The sequence below is a fragment of the Podarcis tiliguerta genome (assembly GCF_965153285.1).
Source record: "Podarcis tiliguerta genome assembly, chromosome: 6".
Classification (NCBI taxonomy): domain Eukaryota; kingdom Metazoa; phylum Chordata; class Lepidosauria; order Squamata; family Lacertidae; genus Podarcis; species Podarcis tiliguerta.
The window spans coordinates 9,071,164-9,091,312 of NC_139539.1; the positions used below are offsets into that span (position 1 = coordinate 9,071,164).

Sequence of the window (20,149 nt, forward strand, 5' to 3'; positions counted from 1 at the left end):
ATAGCCTTATCATCTCTTCTGATCCTTAAATGTATTTTCACTGCCTTGAGTTGTCTGTGCCTGGGTATTATTGAGCGGGGGCACGAGAGGGCTGGCTTGGTAAATCTGGTATTAAAGGTAGCTTTCAATTGGAACATTTCACTGTTATTAAATGGGCTATGAAGAGAAGCAATTGTGCCATGCAAAATGATTTGCAGTTAATCTAATGTGTCTGACTGGTTGGTTGTTGTTGTTTTTATAAAAAAAAAACCTTAATCTTATGCGTGGAAACAATCTAATTTCTTTGTTGGTGTGGGTCATTGTTTAGTGCAATATTTATAGCGGATTCTGCTGTAAATGCCCTTCTGTGCCACAGGATACAGCATGCACAGTAATCTAAAGGCCAAACCAGACATTTGAAACCGGACTTGGATCTACGAGAGAGTAGAAGCGACAGGCGAGGGGGTCCTCATCCCTGCTCATGTTAGTGTCTGCTCCAGGTGCGCCTCCAGGTAATACTGTTTGAAATACTGCCTTCTGTTTGAAACCTGGAAAGCTACTGCCAGCCAGTGTCAACAAGCCTGGTCTAGATGGACCAATGGGCCGTCTCCGTGAAAGGCAGCTTTCCGTGGCAAGAGGTAGAGCACATCCACTCTGGAGAGCCACTGCCACTCAGTGTAAAAAACTTTTTTAAAAAAAATAATAATATGCTTTTCAAATTTATACATTTCACTAATTTTGCAGTCATTTTAACCTTTCAAAACTTGGCTTCCTTTCCCCCCTTTTTGCGGTTCCTTAAATTTTTTAATATCTTCTGCATATCCAAATTCATTTAATTTGCTCATTTATTTATCTTCTTTAAATATATACTCTTATGAAACTGCAGGTTATTACAATAATCCTACCAATGTTCTTATATGTTTGCAGTTTATCTGTAATTATTCAATAAACAATTTCCATTCTTTTATAAAAAGATTATCTTGATTTCTTTTTCTTCCGGTATGTTTCGCCATTCCTGCATATTCCATAAGTCTTTGTATCCATTCTTCCTTTGCTGGGACTTCTGCTTCTTTCCATTTTGGGGGCGAGTAGCATTCTTGCTGCTGTAGTAGCATACATAAATATGTTTCTATACAGTTTCGGCAGTTCTGTCCCTATAATTCCCAAAAGAAAAGTTTCTGTGGATTTTTTTTTTTTTTTTAACAAACATTATTTTAACCATCCTTTTCAATTGCTCAGTATAAATGATATTGAGTGAGATGAGTCTGACTCTGTGTAAAACGATTTCCAACGTCCCACACTTTCTTCAGAAAATTTGCTCGGGCAGCGGCTTACAAGAACTTCAACCTCAATCCATTCAACAATGGATCCATTTAGCAATAGAAGACACAGCGGGTCACTGACATTGCAGGCTCCAGGCATCTACAGTAATAATAATAATAATAATAATAATAATAATAATAATAATTTATTTATACACCGCCCATCTGATTGGGTTTCCCCAGCCACTCTGGGCGGCTTCCAACCGAATATTAAAAACAATACAGCACCAGACATTAAAAACTTCCCTAAACAGGGCCGCCTTCAGTTGTCTTTTAAAAGTAAAATAGTTGTTTATTGCCTTAACATCTGCTGGGAGAGCGTTCCACAGGGCGGGTGCCACTACCAAGAAGGCCCTCTGCCTGGTTCCCTGTAACTTGGCTTCTCGCAGCGAGGGAACTGCCAGAAGGCCCTTGGTGCTGGACCTCAGTGTCCGGGCAGAACGATGGGGGTGGAGACGCTCCTCTAGGTATACTGGACCGAGGGCTTTGAAGGTCGGCACCAACACTATAGACGACATCATCCCTGGCTTTTGGCCATGCTGGCTAGGGAGGATGGCAGGTGGAGCCCAACATCTTTTCAAGGGCACTGTGTTGGCCACCCTTGCCATAGCATCTGTTGTATGCCAGCCATTCATGGGCAAAGCCAAGTTTCCGGCGCGTGAAGTGTCTGCGCTGGGAAGTTCTCGAGAAAAACCGTGCCACTCCTGCCCCCCCCCCAAGTGTGCTTTGTTTGCTTGGAAGGCCGCCCCAAGAGGAGGGTCACAACTGAGACTTCAAAAAGACCTGAAGATCCTTTCATTGACGGCGCTTCCCCCTCCCTCTGATCACAGCCATGGACTGGAAAGGTGATAAATTAACGTTTTTATAGGAGAAGTGATGGGGAGTGGGGGGGGGGTGAGGGGAAACAACATGAAAGGAAGTGAACAGCTGCAATGAGCCTGAAAGGCAACAATGGAAAGTCCCCTGTCAATGGCTGCCTCTTTTCCATTAATGAGGATTCAGGACAGGTTCCTGGTAGCTTTATAATTCTTTGTATAGAAAGTCATAACACAGATAATTGCTACACATGTACCTTGCCGACGTCTCCTGTGATTTTAATTCTCTCCTCTCCAACCCCCCCCCCCCGCCCCTTTTCCATCAGACCCGGAATTAACAGCAATTTGTTGGAGAGCGGTTTAACGACAACGAGGTAATGTGCTACTCAAGATCTTGAGTTGACTGTGCAAGTCCTGGTGAATTTGTGCTGCGATCGCCGTTCCTAAGCTCCGTGTGACTTCTGAGTGTGCAAAATGCTTTAGAGCTCCTCGGTTTTATTGACTTAGGAGGTGCTGTCAGGCTTGTGCCTTCTCTACAATTAAACCCACGGTCAGAGGCAGCGATGCTTCTGAATACCAGTTGCTGGAAGCTACAGGAGGGGAGAGGGCTCGTGTTTGAATCTTGCTGGGGGTGTGTTGCCACAGGCACTTGGTTGGCCACTGTGAGAACAGGATGTTGGGACTAGATGGGCCACTGGCCGGATGCAACAGGCATTTCTCATGTCCTTATGACACTAGAAGGCATAGGAAGCCACTGCAGGTGTGCCCAACCCTACTGCAAAATGTACGCAATAAGTTGCAAAGCTTTAGCATTTAGCATGAATTATAATGTGCTGTTTGTCCAATTATTAATAATACTGTGGCACACCACCCCGATCTCCTAATGGTGCAAGACTAAACGACAACTCCAAGCACATAGAAAATGAGACTGTTGTTACTCCACAGGGGGTGTTAAAAAAACCTGCTCCTTTTCCCTTATGGGGCACCCAAGAGCCCATATAGAGTCCTTTTGTAGGTTCTCTATCGGTAGGAGAAAATAACAGAGACCAACCAGAGAATATTGAGAATCAAAGCAGATAGCAAGCCTGATCTTTATTAAAGCTGTTTCAACAGGGTGCTCCCCCCCCCACACACACAGGAGGGGGGAAGGGACCCAGAACAAAGGTGTGCCCGTCCTTATATAGACTTTGAAATTGCCCACCCTCAAACTCCAGACCACCCCCAGAAACATCATACATACATCATGGAAGGGGTGTAGCCCAAGACCACCTCCCCCAATACAGTGGTACCTCAGATTAAGAACTTAATTTGTTCTGAAGGTCCATTCTTAACCTGAAACTGTTCTTAACCTGAGGTACCACTTTAGCTAATGGGCCTTCCCACTGCCGCTGCGTGATTTCTGTTCTCATCCTGAAGCAAAGTTCTTAACTGTGTCCAGTTCTGGGCACCACAGTTCAAGAAGGACACTGACAAACTGGAACGTGTCCAGAGGAGGGCAACCAAAATGGTCAAAGGCCTGGAAACGATGCCTTATGAGGAACGGCTAAGGGAGCTGGGCATGTTTAGCCTGGAGAAGAGGAGGTTAAGGGGAGATATGATAGCCATGTTCAAATATATAAAAGGATGTCACATAGAGAAGGGAGAAAGGTTGTTTTGCTGCTCCAGAGAGGCGGACACGGAGCAATGGATCCAAACTACAAGAAAGAAGATTCCACCTAAACATTAGGAAGAACTTCCTGACAGTAAGAGCTGTTCGACAGTGGAATTTGCTGCCAAGGAGTGTGGTGGAGTCTCCTTCTTTGGAGGTCTTTAAGCAGAGGCTTGACAACCATGTCAGGAGTGCTCTGATGGTGTTTCCTGCTTGGCAGGGGGTTGGACTCGATGGCCCTTGTGGTCTCTTCCAACTCTATGATTCTATGATTCTATACATACATCACAGGGGGCGGTCTAAAACAGGATCCTGAGTGTGTTGTTTATCTCCTGTCTGCCATTTACCTGATTGCATTATCTGGGTTTTGGCCACTCTTTTGTTATTATAACTACTTGATTCCTGAATCCAGGTCACAGGTTCACCCTATTCACACCTTAAATGTGCCCCTTAAGGCACAGAGACAATGGGGAGATTTCCCATTTCCTTCAACCTTGCAGAGAAATATTTGAGGTCATTTTGGGAGAGTGAAAATGGTTTCAGGGCTTTTCTGTGGCTTTCAGACATGTGGTTTACATATTTGTATGTGTTTGCTTGGTACATTTATGAACATCTATTTTATATATACAAGACCTTAAAATTCTTACAACAGGGGGAAACAGGAGCAAAGAAGGAACTATGAGATGTTTGGTCACAGTGTCCTATGCCAATCTGGTTCCCTCCAGAAGTTTTTGACTACAACTCCCATCAGCCTCAGGCAGGTTGGGCTTGCTGGGGCTGATGGGAATTATAGTCCAAAACGTATGAAAGTAATCCAGCTAGCAAAGGCTGCTCTAAGCAATTATCAGCTCAAGTCATGTAAATTTAATGGGGATCATCTGCAATGCAGACTTGGCCTTAAGCAGCCAGTTTGACTCTGAACTCTGTGATGTTGCTGCTTTTTACAGCCTTTCAGAAGGGAATTCAACAGGAGTCTTGAAATCTAGACTTGGGTTGACCCAGATCCCAGTTCTTGCAGCTCCCTCTGTTGGACTCTGCTTGTAGCTGTTTCTCTGAAATGCATGGAAAAGTAATCCCCCTGCAAAGTAATGTGGGCATTATATAGATGTCTGTGTTGTTACAGTAGAAATGAAGAAAAGAATGGCATTCAAAGCCCCAAAAATTGGAAGAGGAAAAACAGGCTTCATATCCCACACACAGAGAGAGATTGAAGCCAAAATACAGTAGCAGACACAGAGCCAACTAGGAAATGCTAGCCTGCATCTAAAGAGGCAGAACTCCCATTTAATTGCCGTGAGAGTTGTACAAAAGATTTTCATTGTGAGGCACATTTGCATATCCACACACTTAAAACTGCTTTAATAATTCCATTTCCACAGGGAACCCTGGGCATTGCAACTTTCTCGGGAGAGAGGTCTCCAAACGAAAAACGATCAGCACCACGAAGCTTTGGGAGGGAAGCAATGGCCGTTTAAAACCAATGAAGGTTTGCATTGCAGCTATTCCGGCAGTTTCCCAATCCTTCAAACCAGCCTCCTGCTGCGCTTTGCACACAAGTAAATTTACTCAAGAGGAGGCACCGCAGCACACCGTTTGAGAAAGGCTGTTTCTGTGTCTACTTTTATTCAAAAGTACAGATGAGGAATGGGGAACCTTAAGCCCTCCAGATATTGATCCCATCAGACCCAGGCAGCATGACCAATGTCCAAAGATGGGATCTGTAGTCCATCATCCTCAGCACAGCCAACTCAACCCTGGGATAGATGTGGCGCCATGCCACATCAAATTATAACACAGTTTTCCTTGTTCTTAAGTACATTCTCCCAAAGTACGTGTAGCGGCAATCAGTCCTGAAGGGTATAATTTGTCTGGTCTCTCACTGCTTGGCATTACGGTTTTACCGTGTGATGGGCAGAGCTCTGACAGTGATTCTTCCTTCCTGAGTGGAGGACGGAGAGAGGTGTGCCAGTCTGGAAAGAAGCCAGCCAAGGTAAAATGTGCATCCACTGCTACTCCCACTTTTGCTTCTGGCCCTGCCCATCACTGCCAAGTGGCCCCTGGGAGGCTGCTTGGCAGGGCTATGCGGCCCTCAAAAAGATCCCGCACTCCTGAGGCACAGTTATAATGAAGTATCAAAGAAACAAAAGCGGCTCATTACGGGCGTCCAGATTTCGTACGCGATTCAAATTCCTCTTAATTGAATTCTTGTTTTATTATTGGCAGAGCGATACAGACCTTGCTCATTTAAAGACGACGACGGATGGCCTGGTGTTGTCTCCTTTATTTTGGGCTGATGAGATTCAGCCAAAATACCAACAACAACCCAAGCCTGGTGGTGGTTCTTTTTCAAAAACCACCCATGGACCAGGGGCCAAAGGATCGCTGTCCCGAAAGGCCCAGACCATATGAAACACCTGTATAGATCGCATCCACGTAAATAAATGCTACATTTACAAAAGGAAAACAGATGAGGTCACTTGAACACAACTGGTAGCTGCCATTGAGTGTAACGGGCAGGGGGACCATTTCAAGTATTGCAATGTGAAAATACACAGGACATTGCAAGGAACAAACAGCTGCTTGTCACCCTCTCTGTCTATAGTACAACCTAGCCGCAAGTCCTGATGCTTGGACATGTTGAATTTCCCCAAATCGTCGTCTGCTAGTGGTGGGGAATAGGAGAAGACACGGGACATCAGGGTTTCAGGACACAGTAAGATGTACTAGATGTTGCTGAATTACAACTCCCGACACCTCTGGGGATCATGGGACTTGTAGTTAATCAACATCTCAAGGACCAAAGACTCCCCACAGCTGCACCAGATGTTACTAAGAAATGGGCGGCACTAAGACACACAGCTGTGCATTAATCATAACATTAACTTTGGTATTTAACAGCTCCACAGAGGTCTCTGAGAAATTCAAACTTTGCTTGTCTGCTAGTTCCTGGAACATTCAAAGAGGAGTCTTGGGATCAGACTCACAGGGTAGTATTCCACCAAGTTTTACCCAAAGAAGGCCTAATAAAATTAATGGGCCTAGCTTAGTCATGTTTTGTTATTTCAGTGGGTTCACTCTGAGCAAATGCCACCCAGGCTGCAGAAGGGCACCGCCATATTAAGTTTTTCCAACGGAGCACTGTCTGCAGAATTCTTCCCACTGCTGGTGTCAGAAACATGGGCCGAAGCCATCCCTGGGCCTGACCTCCAGGACGACCAGATTTTTGCTCCTTCCAGCAATTGCAGACTTAAGGCACAAGAGGGTGAGTTAAGGACTAACATTCAGTTCTTTCAACATTCTCAGTTCACGTAAACACCGATGAAATATATAAACGGGCAATCTTGTAGAGACAAAAGGTAGAGAACTCAGGATTTTACAGAAGGTGCTTTTCCCTTGACTTAACCCGACACAGTTTCCATCTGAACCTTGATCTGGAATGGGGAAGAAGAGTCAAACAGCTTTCTCCCAAGAAGCCCAGTACACTATTTTATGCTGAAGGCTCAGAGCTTTCATGCTCCTCTGGTTAAAGGGACTCTCATAAGACACTCTATGGATCCACATTCCTCTTTCAAATTCCTGAGGCTACTGCCCCACAGCCCTTGGAAGAAAGTGAGAGCTAGCAGGAAATCTATATGGCCTCACTGTACATTATATACAAAACAAACTACGTTGTCTCCTTTGCACGAACCTCTAGCAAGCTCTATGTCCTCGTTTCTTTGCTTATGTAACACAGCACACAACCTACAATGCAACAAAATCCCTACATCCTATTAAAATACAAATACACACACACACACACAAACATACAATAAGCAAAATGGAATGGTTCTGGAATAAAGGGGGGAAATTGTTGCCTATCTCTAGTGACGTTACAGGTACTAGCCAATTCCACCAGAGCACTTCAACCTAGACCAGGGTTTCCCAAACTTGGGTCTCTAGCAGTTTTTGGACTACAGTTCCCATCATCCTTGACCACGGGTCCTGCTAGCTAGGGTTGATGGGAACTGTAGTCCAAAGACCCAAGTTTGGGAAACCCTGACCTAGACAAAAATACATTAACAGGACCAGTGGGAGGAGCCAGAACCCACATGGAATCTGGCAGGTTTATGGGCAGAGTCTGGCAGAATCCAGAGTTTACTGACTTTTCAGAGCCCAGTCCTGGTTTTCTGAGAGGACACGGTTTTACCAGTCAAACCAGTTAAAATGCTGACTGAGTGGCAAGCCTACCTGCTGGCAGTGGAGAGAGGCCTAAATTCACATTTTCCTTAGAGATTAAAAAAAATAATAATACTGGTGTGTGCAGGAAATATATCCCTCCCTCCCAACAACAGGAACTCTTCCCTGGAGAAAACTGTCAGGATGTCATCTAAGAACTGAGAAGAAAGAAAAAAAACTAACCCATTATTGCTCACATACACGCTCTCACACACTGTCATTATCTGGAAGTCTACCAGCTGAGAAAACTCACAACTGCGTTGCGTCATTTTTGATAGGAGACCCACCAACGAGGGTCTCTGGAACAGAGAATCAAAATGGTACAGAAAAACTGCAAGTTTCACAAACACTTCAGCTGCGACCTGGAAGACCAATGTTAAGGCTGCAGAAAACAATTTCTCTTTTTAACGGGCAGATTAGGCCTTGACTCTGCTCTTCCTGGGACAACGTTAAGTAGCCACAACTCTGTTGCAGTGGACTTTTGTGGGTGCACATCGATGGAACTGAAAATATCAGTAAGCCACTGGATATCCATTTGTCAATTTCTTCATTCATTCTTCATCCATTTCTTCATCCATAAAAACTATCTCCGTGTCCTGTTTAAATTCTGCGTTCTCCCATTCCAGACTTTGTGTCCTGTCTAAATCTTGGTCCCTACAGTTCTACAAAAGCAGAGTCTGTGTCCACTCTGTGGGCTTTCCCAAAGATGAGGAAAGTGCAAAGTCCAAAGGCGTTTACTGCTGCCACAAGATTGAAAACAGATACCCACGAACCAGTGATTTCGATCAGATGTCCGGCTAGGTACACACAAACAACACCTACGTGCAGAAAGAAAGGGAACAGATTGGCAATTTTAAAAAAAATCCATACAATTAAGCCTCTTGGGTTTTTTTGCTCATGGGGTAAAAAACCAAACCAAAACCAAAATCCCTATTGATTTGATTACACCAGTTTACTTGAAAGATCTCCTGAACCCAGTCAACTGCTTTGACCTGCAGAACAGTCATTTCTACAAACCTTGCCATTTTCATATATAACATTATTACATAATTTGTTTGAAAACCGCCGATGTGATTTATATTTACATTTTAATCTGTTTTTAATGTTGATTTTTATCGGCATTTTTTAATTAATATGCCGTTTCATGCAAACTGCTTGGAAGGTTTTTGCGAATCGAGTGGCATGGAAATCTCGATAAATAAAAATACAGTAAAAAAATGCGCTGCAAACACATTGACTATCTTTACACTTAGGTTGGCGGTCGCAGCTTGCTCCCTCCCATCCCACACAAAGGTTTTAAGAATTGTTCAGTCCTTGATTTATTTATTTATTGCAGGGGGAAAACAGGTAGACAGGGCCCTTCATGAATTCCACAAGCTCCACATCCAGCTCCACTGATATTTTGGCTAAGTAATGACCCAAACCCCTTACCCCACCCCTCCAGTAGCTAAGGAGCTAACTAAGGAGTCTGGGGCTCCCTTTAATTCAATTACCTTGGTTCTCAAATGCCTTGGTACTCCAACAACTTGGAACTCAAACACTGTAAACCCAGAAGTAAGTGTTCCGGTTTGTGAACTTTTTCCGGAAGCCAAACGTGCACTGTTTTGAGTGCCACATTTCCGTTTTGAGTGTTACACTGAGGTCTGTCTGTTTTTGCTATTAATTTTGCATTTTTGTAGCTTTTTTTTGTGACTGTGTGGAACCCAGTTCAGTTACCGATTGATTGATTGTGTGACTGCAGTACATTGTTGATTGCTTTCATTTTATGGATCAATGGTCTCGTTAGATAGTAAAATTCATGTTAAATTGCTGTTTTTAAAAGTCTGAACGGATTAATCCATTTTGCATTACTTTCTATGGGAAAGCGCGCCTTGGTTTTGGAATGCTTTGGTTTTGGAATGGACTTTCTGAACGGATTAAGTTTGAGAACCAAGGTACCACTGTACATAAATTATTTGTCAGGGCTCCCTGGCCATCCTCAGAGGGCCATAATCCCCAGGGTTCTTTGTGCGAAGGGACTGCTTAACAAATCAGTCCTTCGTGTGGACAAGACTTAATGGAAGACTTAATGGACCAAATTCCTGAACAATCACTTACCTAATAAGGCCCCACCGGTATTTGCCACACCTGTGGAGAGAAAGGAAACTGAGGCATGGCTTTGAAAAAAAATGCACAATGCATTTAATCCATGGTTGGAGAACCCTGCAACTTTCTTTTTTAAAAAAATAATAATATTTATTAGATATTTTATAATTATAAACAGAAAAAACAATCAAGAAAAACAATACATGGATTCAACAAACAATACATCAACAATAAAAAGAATACAATACAACAATACAACATAAAAAAACAAAAACACACATCCAAATTTTATATCTATATCTTTCATTAGCTTATTTCCTCAACTTCCTCGCACCTCCCTTTTTTGTATTCTGGTTCAAATTAACTGGTTCAACAAATCCTTTCCCTCTTCTTCAATTTTTGTTCTATAATTTATCCTAACACAATTTAAATTTTCCACTTTATCACATTAACACTTAATATTCATATAATTCTTAATAACACTTCTGCTAAAACCATGTAGCTTCATTCCAATATTCTTCTAACATCCATTAATTTTGCAATATTTCTGTAAATATACTTTAATTTTTTTCCAATCTTCTTCCATCGACTCTTCTCCCTGGTGAGAACCCTGCAACTTTCTAGGTGTTGTGTAGACTCTCAAACTCCAACCATCCCCAGACAGCATGGCCAATGATCAGGGATGATGGGAGTTGTAGTCCAATTATGTGGAGAGCACCAGGTTGGGAAAGTGAAAGCGGTTCCTTTCTCTAACCCCTTTGTCTGGGTTGCCATTTCACTTAAAAACAAGGGGTGTCCTTTTACTTGCAAGCGCATCAGTCTGTACTGCTGGGCGTAGAAAAACGTCACAGATCCCATCAATTTTTGAATGGTTTTTTTATACAAAATCTGAATTGAAAAATATCATTAGGGGGAACCATGGAGGGGGGAGGGAGTTGCAGATGGAGTGATTGATTGCTGAACTTGAAATGTTGTTGAATTGCTTATATGTTTAAAATATATAATAATAATAATAATAATGATGATGATGATAATGATAATTTATACCCCGCCCATCTGGCTAGGTTTCCCCAGCCACTCTGGGCAGCTTCCAGCAAAATATTAAAATACAATAATTCATCAAATATTAAAAGCCCTGCGTGTCACTCCCCTTGCTGTTTTTTGTGAATGGAACAGGAGCGCTCTGCAGCTGACTAATGTTCCGTCTGGTGCAGAAATGTGAAGACACCGAAATTCCTATTCATCCCTATCTAATACAGGAATGCCAGTAAATACCACAGAAACTGGTTCACTTTTCCTGGCCTCTGATACCTTCATAATATTAAAATGTGATACTTTGTTTTCCTTGTTGAATATAAAATTTGTAATATATAATTTATCCTCACCAAACAGCAAACCAGCGCACGAAGGAGCCAGGTCTTGTATATTGACTGAGATGCCACTGTTCAGGGGAGGGAAAGAAGAGGAAAGAATATGAACTGAGACCAAGGCTGGGGGAAGGAAGCTGCGAATGAGACAGCTGCAATATTTGAGAAGCAGCTACCATATTTACAGCACTTTTGGTTGCAAACCTGCACTTCCTGTTTCAGAGAGTGGCATGACACAGAAAGAAAGCTACTATTTATTACAGCGGTAGAGAACCCTTTTGGGAGGCGCAGGCCAGATATTTATTTTACCCATCCCTGCAGGCCACTACCGGCAGGGGGACAAAACTACTTACTGTATTTTTTAACTCCATAAGACACACTTTTTTCTTCCTAAAAAGTAAGGGGAAATGTCTGTGCGTCTTATGGAGCGAATGCGTGGTCCCTGGAGCCAAATTGCCCATGGGGCAAAAAGCAGATCATGCTTTTTTTTTTTTAGAAAGAGGGAAGTGGGTGTTGAAACAAAGCTGCTGATCGGCAAGCGATTGGGAGGGAGATAAGGCTGCTGGTACAGGAGGCTGCTGGGGGAGGGGAGGAGGTAAAGACAGCAAACTTGCAAGGAGAGAAGACAGGAAGACTAAAGCAATGGGGAGAGAAATTAGAAGAAAAGGAGGAGCAAAAAACTGCTCTAGCTAAGGAAAAGACACTAAGGCAAACAAGAAGGAAGAGAGTGTTGAAAGGAAACAGCTGATCGGCAAGTGATCGGGGAGGGAGATAAGAGAGGCTAGCGATAAAGGAGGCTGCCTGGGAGGGAGGAGGTAAAAGCCCATGGATCCTCAGGATTTTTGCACTGGGTCACCCCACATTCACCACCAGATCACATAGCATGTCCATGGCTACAGCCTGCACCAAAAAAAGCACGCATCCACTGTTTTGTGGGGCCGCAATGGTGCAAAAACGTGGTTACAAAGCACGGATCCACATGCATTCTCAGGATTTTTGCATTAGGCTACTCCAAACTCTGTCCAATCACATGTCTGTGGCCACAGAATGAACCACAAAAATCATACATGTACTGTTTCGTTCAGAATATTTCCCCCCCTTGTTTTCCTCCTCTAAAAACTAGGTGCGTCTTATGGTCAGGTACGTCTTATGGAACGAAAAATACAGCACTTTCTTTCGCATCATAATGGTGCCAGGTGACTGACAAGCAGACTGAGCAATCCACTTGTCAAAGTTGGCCCATGCGGGGTGGGGAGATGTTGGAATATTCTAGAAGAAATTTGAAAAATGGTCTTGAAGAAGTTGCTAGGCAACGGAAAATTTTCCCAGCAACAGGTGTCCTTATTAGGACATGTGATCAACTAAGTCTGGGTCAGTGTAAGTGAGCAGGTGAATGAGTCAGCATTAAGTCTCTGGTTGGATGGCTAAAGGAGAAAAAGATTATGTTTCTTTCTTTATTTTTCTTTATTCATGACCAGTGTAAAGCTTTTGTAAATAATAAAGACTCTTAGAAGCAGAACCCAATGGTGTTTATTCCTGTTACGGGAATTTCACTAAGAGCATGGGTAGACAAACTAAGGCCCGGGGGCCGGATCTGGCTCAATCTCCTTCTAAATCCGGCCCACGGACGATCCAGGAATCAGCGTGTTTTTACATGAGTAGAATGTGTGCTTTTATTTAAAATGCATCTCTGGGTTATTTGCGGGGCATAGGAATTTGTTCATTTTATATTTTATTTTTTCAAAATACAGTGCGGCCCTCCACAAGGTCTGAGGGACAGTGGACGGGCCCCCTGCTGAAAAAGTTTGCTGACCCCTGATTAAGAGAGAGCTACCGTATTTTTCGCTCTATTGGACGCACCGGACCACAGGACACAGGACCACAGGAGTTTTTAGAGGGGGAAATCAAGGAAAAAAATATTATCCCCCCCCCCCAGCCCCAAAGAGCAACGGACAGGCTGTGCGCAGCCTGTCTGCTTCTCCCAGAGCTTCTCGGGGCTGCGGGGGAAGCCCGGGTTCCCCCACCAGCCTCAAAGAGCAAAGAAGCCAAGACAGCACGCGGGATCCATAGCTACGCAACCTCTCCAGCCAGGAGCTAAACCTCTCCAGCGTGGCTAAAGAAGAAGACAAGGCAGTGAGTGCGATCCATCCCACTCGCTGCCCTGGCTTCCTCTTTAGCCTTGTGCAGCATCTTTAGTCTTGCGCAACAGGATGGATTGCGCCCGCTGTCCACCGGGGCTGGACTAGATGACTCCTAGGGTTCCCTTCCAACCCTGCAATTCTATGACCTCGGAAGGTGTTTGGGGTCTCCACCACTGGAGGCTTTTAAGCAGCGGTTGGGGGACCATCTGCCTGGCATTCTTTAGCTGTGATTCCTACATTGTGAGGGGGCTGGGCTAGATGACCCTCGGGTGGCCCTCCCAACTCTATACTACAGTTCTGCAGCAGGAGAACCACAGCCACTTCACACAATGCCCACTCCCAATTTTCATCTGAGAGATGTATTCAGTGTCTAGGTAGGTACCCCCCTACCTGCCACACTTCCCCCACCCCACTTAAGCTGAGGGAATTCCTGCCCAGAGAAGCTCCCAGGTGAGGCAAGGGTTAAGATCTACCTCTGGTAGATCTCTTGCGGCTGGAGAGGCACGCAAGTCTAAAGAGGGAGCCAGGGCAGTGAACGTGAACGGGATGGATCTCGCTCCCTGCCCTGGCTTCCTCTTTAGACTTAAGAAGCCTCCCCGACCCCACCCCCGCTGGAGAGGCGTGCAAGTCTAAAGAGGGAGCCAGGGCAGCGAACGGGATGGATCGCGCTCCCTGCCCTGGCTTCCTCTTTAGACTTGAGAAGCCTCCCCCACCCCCTCACCCCACCCCTGCTGGAGAGGCGCGCAAGTCTAAAGAGGGAGCCAGGGCAGCGAACGGGATGGATCGCGCTCCCTGCCCTGGCTTCCTCTTTAGCCTTGCGAAGCCTCCCCCACCCCCCACCCCCCCCCCCGCTGGAGAGGCGCGCAAGTCTAAAGAGGGAGCCAGGGCAGCGAACGGGATGGATCGCGCTCCCTGCCCTGGCTTCCTCTTTAGACTTGAGAAGCCTCCCCCACCCCACCCCCCGCTGGAGAGGCGTGCAACTCTAAAGAGGGAGCCAGGGCAGCGAACGGGATGGATCGCGCTCCCTGCCCTGGCTTCCTCTTTAGACTTGCGAAGCCTCCCGCGGCTGGAGAGGTTGTGCAAGGCTTTTCTAGAGGAGGGAGAAGGGACTGACTGGCGGTGTCAGTCCCTTCTCCCTCTTGGGGAAAAGCCCGCAAGAGCCGCGCGAAGCTTGTGTGGGGCTCTTGGGGGCTTTTCCTGCCTGCCTCCCCCCTGCATTCGCTCCATAGGACGCACAGACTTTTCCCCTTAGTTTTTAAGACGGGAAAAGTGCGTCCTATGGTGCGAAAAATACGGTAGAATGCTGCTGCTGCAAAAAAGTAAAAGATGCAGAAAAAAATTTCTGTAAAAGGAACCTTGAAGAAAGAAATGAAAACCCAGGAGTAGACGCTCACGTACCAGCAGGAGATACTGTCCAAGCAGGATTGAACTCCCCACACAGTTCAATCCTGCTTTCTGCAAGCTTTGGGCAGGCCAGACCGTTCCCAGCAAGGATTGACTAGGGCAGTTGAAGTAAGCATGTCCAAACTCTCCTGCTCTGGAGGGTAGGACTCGAACCCATGGCTTCAAGTGGCAAGAAAGGAAATTCCGACTAAACGTCAGGAATAACTTTCTGGCAGTAAGAGCTGTTCCACAATGGACTCCCACGAGAGGTTGTGGACTCTCCTTCCTTGGGAGCTTTTTAAGCAGAGGTTGGGTGCCCGTCTGCCATGGATGTTTGGCGGAGATTGCTGCATTTCAGGGGGTTGGACTAGATGATCCTTGGGGTCCCAACTCTACAATTCCATGATCAGCTAATGCATGGGGAGCTCAGTCCTGCCTTCTGCAACATTGCCTCTACCTGCCCCATACCTGGTGTCGCAGGTGAGGACTTAGGGAGAACAGCCTCACAGAACTACAGTGGTGCCTCGCAAGACGAAAAGAATCCGTTCCACGGGTCTTTTCGTCTTGCGGTTTTTTCGTCTTGCGAAGCAAGCCCATTGACATATTAGCGCTATTAGCGCTATTGACAATTTAAGGGCTAAAAACGGCTTTTTAAGGCTTGGGGGATTAGCGGTTTTGCTGCTAAAATGCTTTTAGCAGCTTAGCGCTTCAGGAAAAGGGGTTTTGGAGCGGGGGAAAAATTCAATTTTTTTCGTTTGCGAAGCAAGCCCATAGGGAAATTCGTCTTGCGAAGCGCCTCTGCAGACGGAAAACCCTTTCGTCTTGCGGGTTTTCCATCTTGCGAGGCATTCGTCTTGCGGGGCACCACTGTAATTGGGGAGGCCTGGTAGGCTGCAATTGGCTCGCAAAACGAAGGTTCCCCACTCCGACTCATCACATCTTTCTTCCAAGAAATGTGCGCAGTACAACCTCACAACTGCCTTGCGAGGCAGGCCAGGCTGAGGTCCAGCCAGCACCTTCCATGGCTGGCCAGGGATCTGAACTCAGGTCTCCGCAACCCAATCCCACCACCATGGCTAGCCTTTGGGTTCCCCAAGAGCGCTTCTGGACTGAGAAGGTGTTCCACTATTACCTGTGGTTGAAGGCCTGTAGTCCCACGCAGGCCGACGCAAACACAACCGCATGGCAGAAACTGTTGGTGTGACCTATGCACAGGGCAAACATGCTGGAAACCCCTGAGCCGACGACCTCAAAGGAGAAGAAAGCCAAAATACCAAATTTAGCTGGCGTGGAATTTAGCAGATGGGGCGACAGCAGCTTCAGCTATCGTTACACGACCACTGTTTCCCAACCACCATCAAGGCCAACAATCCACTATCTGTATCAAATTCTGAACAATGGGGGAAGCCAGCTGGCTACTCCTGCGAAGGTTTACTCAGAACAAAGTGCCACAGGGTTCAATGGGACATAGGAAGTTTGTCAACCAAGGCCAATATTGCCTACTCAGACTGGCAGCAGCTCTTCTCCACATTTAACTTAAAGGTAAAGGTACCCCTAGGGACGCGGGTGGCGCTGTGGGTTAAACCACAGAGCCTAGGGCTTGCCGATCAGAAGGTCGGCGGTTTGAATCCACGCGACGGGGTGAGCTCCCGTTGCTAAGTCCCTGCTCCTGCCCACCTAGCAGTTTGAAAGCACACCAGTGCTAGTAGATAAATAGGTACCGCTCCGGCAGGAAGGTAAACGGCGTTTCCGTGCACTGCTCTGGTTCGCCAGAAGTGGCTTAGCCATGCTGGCCACATGACCCGGAAGCTGTACGCCAGCTCCCTCGGCCAATAAAGCGAGATGAGTGCCGCAAGCCCAGAGTCGGTCACGACTGGACCTAATGATCAGGGGTACCTTTTACCTTTTAAAGTTACCCCTGACAGTTAGGCCCAGTCATGGACGACTCTGGGGTTGCGCGCTCATCTGGCTCTATAGGCCGAGGGAGCGGGCGTTTGTCCGCAGACAGCTTCCAATTTTAGTATATGTGCTGCCGAAGCGAGCACTGCAAACAGCTTCCGGGTCATGTGGCCAGCATAGCGAACCAGAGCAGCACACAGAAACGCCATTTACCTTCCTGCCGGAGTGGTACCTATTTATCTACTTGCACTTGATGTGCTTTTGAACTGCTAGGTGGGCAGGAGCAGGGACTGAACAACAGGAATTTACCCCATCGCGGGGATTCGAACCGCCAACCTTCTGATCCGCAAGCCCTAGGCTCTGTGCTTTAACCCACAGCACTACCTGCATCCCTCACATTTAGCTTACTACTTAGTAAAGGCCCATATGAAGCTCATTGTATTGCTGCCAACCATGTTGTGTGTTTTGTAATTTAATTACAATGGGAATGGTGATTTTAACTGGGAAAGCAGTACATGGGGCAGGGATGTATAATCCCCCCCAACCCATTGCAGCAAAATCCCCCTCCCCATCCTGCAGTTATGGGCTGGTGGGAGCAGCTATCATGAGTGCCAAAATCAACTCCCCTCTGCATGCCTGTAATTACTTTTTTAAAAATCACAATTGGAAGGGACGTACTTAGACCTCATGTGTCCTCAGAACGGCAAGCAAGAAGGTCAGGGCACCATAAACTATTCTCTCCTACCTCCTTGCTTTGAACAGCACAAGAAACACCCTCTAAGGAAGGCCAGATGAAGAGATAAATGATCAGCCCCAGGTAACACAGTAAGATACATGGCTGGGCAGGGATTTCTACCCAATGAAGTCACTGGGCAAGTCTATCTTCCATTTGGCCATCGGAACTTTATCTCTTCCTTCTCTGCACATCCACGCCAACGGATAGTTCAGTCAGTTGAGCGCGAGACTCTTAATCTGAGGGTTGTGGGTTTGAGCCCCATACTGGGCAAACGATTTCTGCTTTGCAGGGGGTTGGACTAGATGGCCGCTGTAGTTCCCCTTCCAACTCCACAATTTCTACACCCAAAAATCTGCTCTGGGGGGTTCCGCCAATCATTTGCGGATGGTGCGAGTAGTACTCGGGGGAGGCAGGAAAGGAAGCGGAAGTTTCATTCCACAAGCGGACGTTGTGGGGCTACCTTTGAAGGTGACCTAGAAACTACAACTAATCCAGAATGCGGCAGCTAGACTAGTGACTTGGAGCAGCCGCCGAGACCACATAACATGCCAACCTGTTTGCACATTCATGGTCTTTTTCTCTCACCTGCATCAACTTACGGACAGTGATTGCTTTATATCCTGGAAGGAGAAAGAAAGAGTGTCAGAAAGTCTGGAGCAGCTTAAAGAGCCGAGCGCAGCAGCTGTCCTTAAATATCCCAAGGGCTGTTACACAGAGGTTTCTGCAGTGCAAGGGCCGCATTGCACCGTTCAGCCTGGACGCTGAGGTCCAGCTCTGAGGGCCTTACGGCGGTTCCCTCACTGTGAGAAGTGAGGTTACAGGGAACCAGGCAGAGGGCCTTCTCGGTAGTGGCGCCCGCCCTGTGGAATGCCCTCCCGTCAGATGTCAAGGAAATAAATAACTACTGGACTTTTAGAAGACATCTGAAGGCAGCCCTGTTTAGGGAAGTTTTTAATGTTTGAAGTTTTATTCTGTTTTTAGTGTTGTGTTGGGAGACACCCAGAGTGGGTGGGGTATAAACAATAAAATACTACTACTTCTTTTTCTTATTATTATTATTATTAGCAACTTTTCAGGGGCAGCTCCGGAGGCAAAAGTGGGTGGAGATTGGATTAGAAGTTTCAAGACGTGCCTTCGCTTGTTATAAAACCAAAACACCCGCATGTTTGGGTTGCGATTTGGAGCTTCTGCGCATGTGTAAAGCGCGATTTAGTGCTTCTGCGCATCTGCCAAAACCCAGAAGTAACCCATTCTGGTACTTCCGGGTTTCGGCGTTCCATAACCCGAAAAAACAGAACCTGAAGCATCTGTAACCTGAGGTATGACTGTACAATTGTGGCAGACAATGAAAAATTGACGATAGGTTTCTACTTGCCTCTCCTACGAGACCCCATCTCTGGCGATGGGCTATATTCTTCCTGGCAAGAGTCCTGTGCTTTTTAAGAGGCACGCAAGCCCACAACAAGCAGAAGTTCTGCAGGTGACGCTTTGGAATAAAAGCTACACCTGTTGGATTTTCATCCATGCCCCTGCCCAACCGCCAGCATGGAGAGATGAAAGAGGGAAAACATCCCAAGGGATTAACTTACCTTGATTGATAAACTGGTCAGAAAGGAATCCGCTGAACAAGCTTGTCGGAATCGCCACCAGCCAAGGCACAACATTAAATACCCACCCCTGAAAGGAGAGAGAAGGGAAATGTGAACACAAACAAAAAAATGGCCAGCCCACTAACAGAGGCCTTGAGAGTGCAAGAGAATATCGATCAAGATCTGGCCCTGAACATGGCCTGATCCTGCATGGCCCCTGTGTCAGAAGCCTCTTGGGGTCGTGTGGTGCTGGCACAACAAGCAAACAGCCTCAGACCAAGTCAATTTTTTTGTCTATTTGGTTCAGCGCTGTCTCATGGCCTTCAACCTTGAGTTCCCATATGATGGTGGACTACAACTCCCATCATTCCCTAGCCAGCTTAGCCATTGCTCAGGGATGATGGGAGTTGAAGCCCCACAATATCAGGGGACCCTCGGTTGAAGAATGTCCCATCTTTTAAAAATTTAATTTAACTTCTATACCACTTAATATATTTTAAAAATATATGTGTACAGAAAAGCGGAAGCAACAACAAATAGCATCAACGAAAGTATTATAGGAATACACGGTTACATATAAATATGTCATATTACTATGAAGTGAGCAATATATAAAAATCAGGGTCAATTCACTTTCCTTTCTGGCACACCCTCCCTCTCAGCCTCTGGGTTCTCAGCCAGGGTCCAAACAAACTCTCAGCCAACCCTGTTTTTAAAAATAATTGCTGATTGAGCACCCGTTTATAGGAAGAATTCATTTGCTGTGTGCACATTTGAACAGAAGGTGGTGCAGTTTTACCACACTGAGTTTTCTGACAGAGGATTAAAATTCACAGCCCCTGTATTAATACAAGAGGGTTGCCATATTAAAACGAGGACAAAAAGGTTGTTGAGCTTTTTTTGCAAAAAAGAAAAATCACCAAATTCTGGACACATGGCAGCCCTAATTATACAATTATTAAGCAACAGC

The 20,149-nt window shown here is 45.9% G+C and overlaps 1 protein-coding gene across 2 annotated transcripts in view; it reads right to left on the reverse strand.

Moving 5' to 3' along the window:
- SLC17A9 (solute carrier family 17 member 9) overlaps nucleotides 1–20,149 on the reverse strand; it is a 67,978-nt gene that overhangs the window by 24,927 nt on the left and 22,902 nt on the right. The window contains exons 8-13 of one of the 2 annotated variants that reach the window (XR_014512857.1): nucleotides 19,180–19,267; nucleotides 18,176–18,210; nucleotides 16,088–16,203; nucleotides 11,450–11,505; nucleotides 10,077–10,106; nucleotides 7,562–8,797 (exon numbers count right to left, since the gene is read on the reverse strand). Coding sequence is in view for 1 of the 2 variants with exons in the window: in XM_083447517.1 (XP_083303643.1) it covers nucleotides 8,634–8,797; nucleotides 10,077–10,106; nucleotides 11,450–11,505; nucleotides 16,088–16,203; nucleotides 18,176–18,210; nucleotides 19,180–19,267 (489 nt within the window). In the remaining variant the exon portion in view is untranslated. Of the gene's footprint in view, nucleotides 1–6,027; nucleotides 8,798–10,076; nucleotides 10,107–11,449; nucleotides 11,506–16,087; nucleotides 16,204–18,175; nucleotides 18,211–19,179; nucleotides 19,268–20,149 lie in introns of those variants that run through there. The other variant, XM_083447517.1, reaches the window with a different exon arrangement.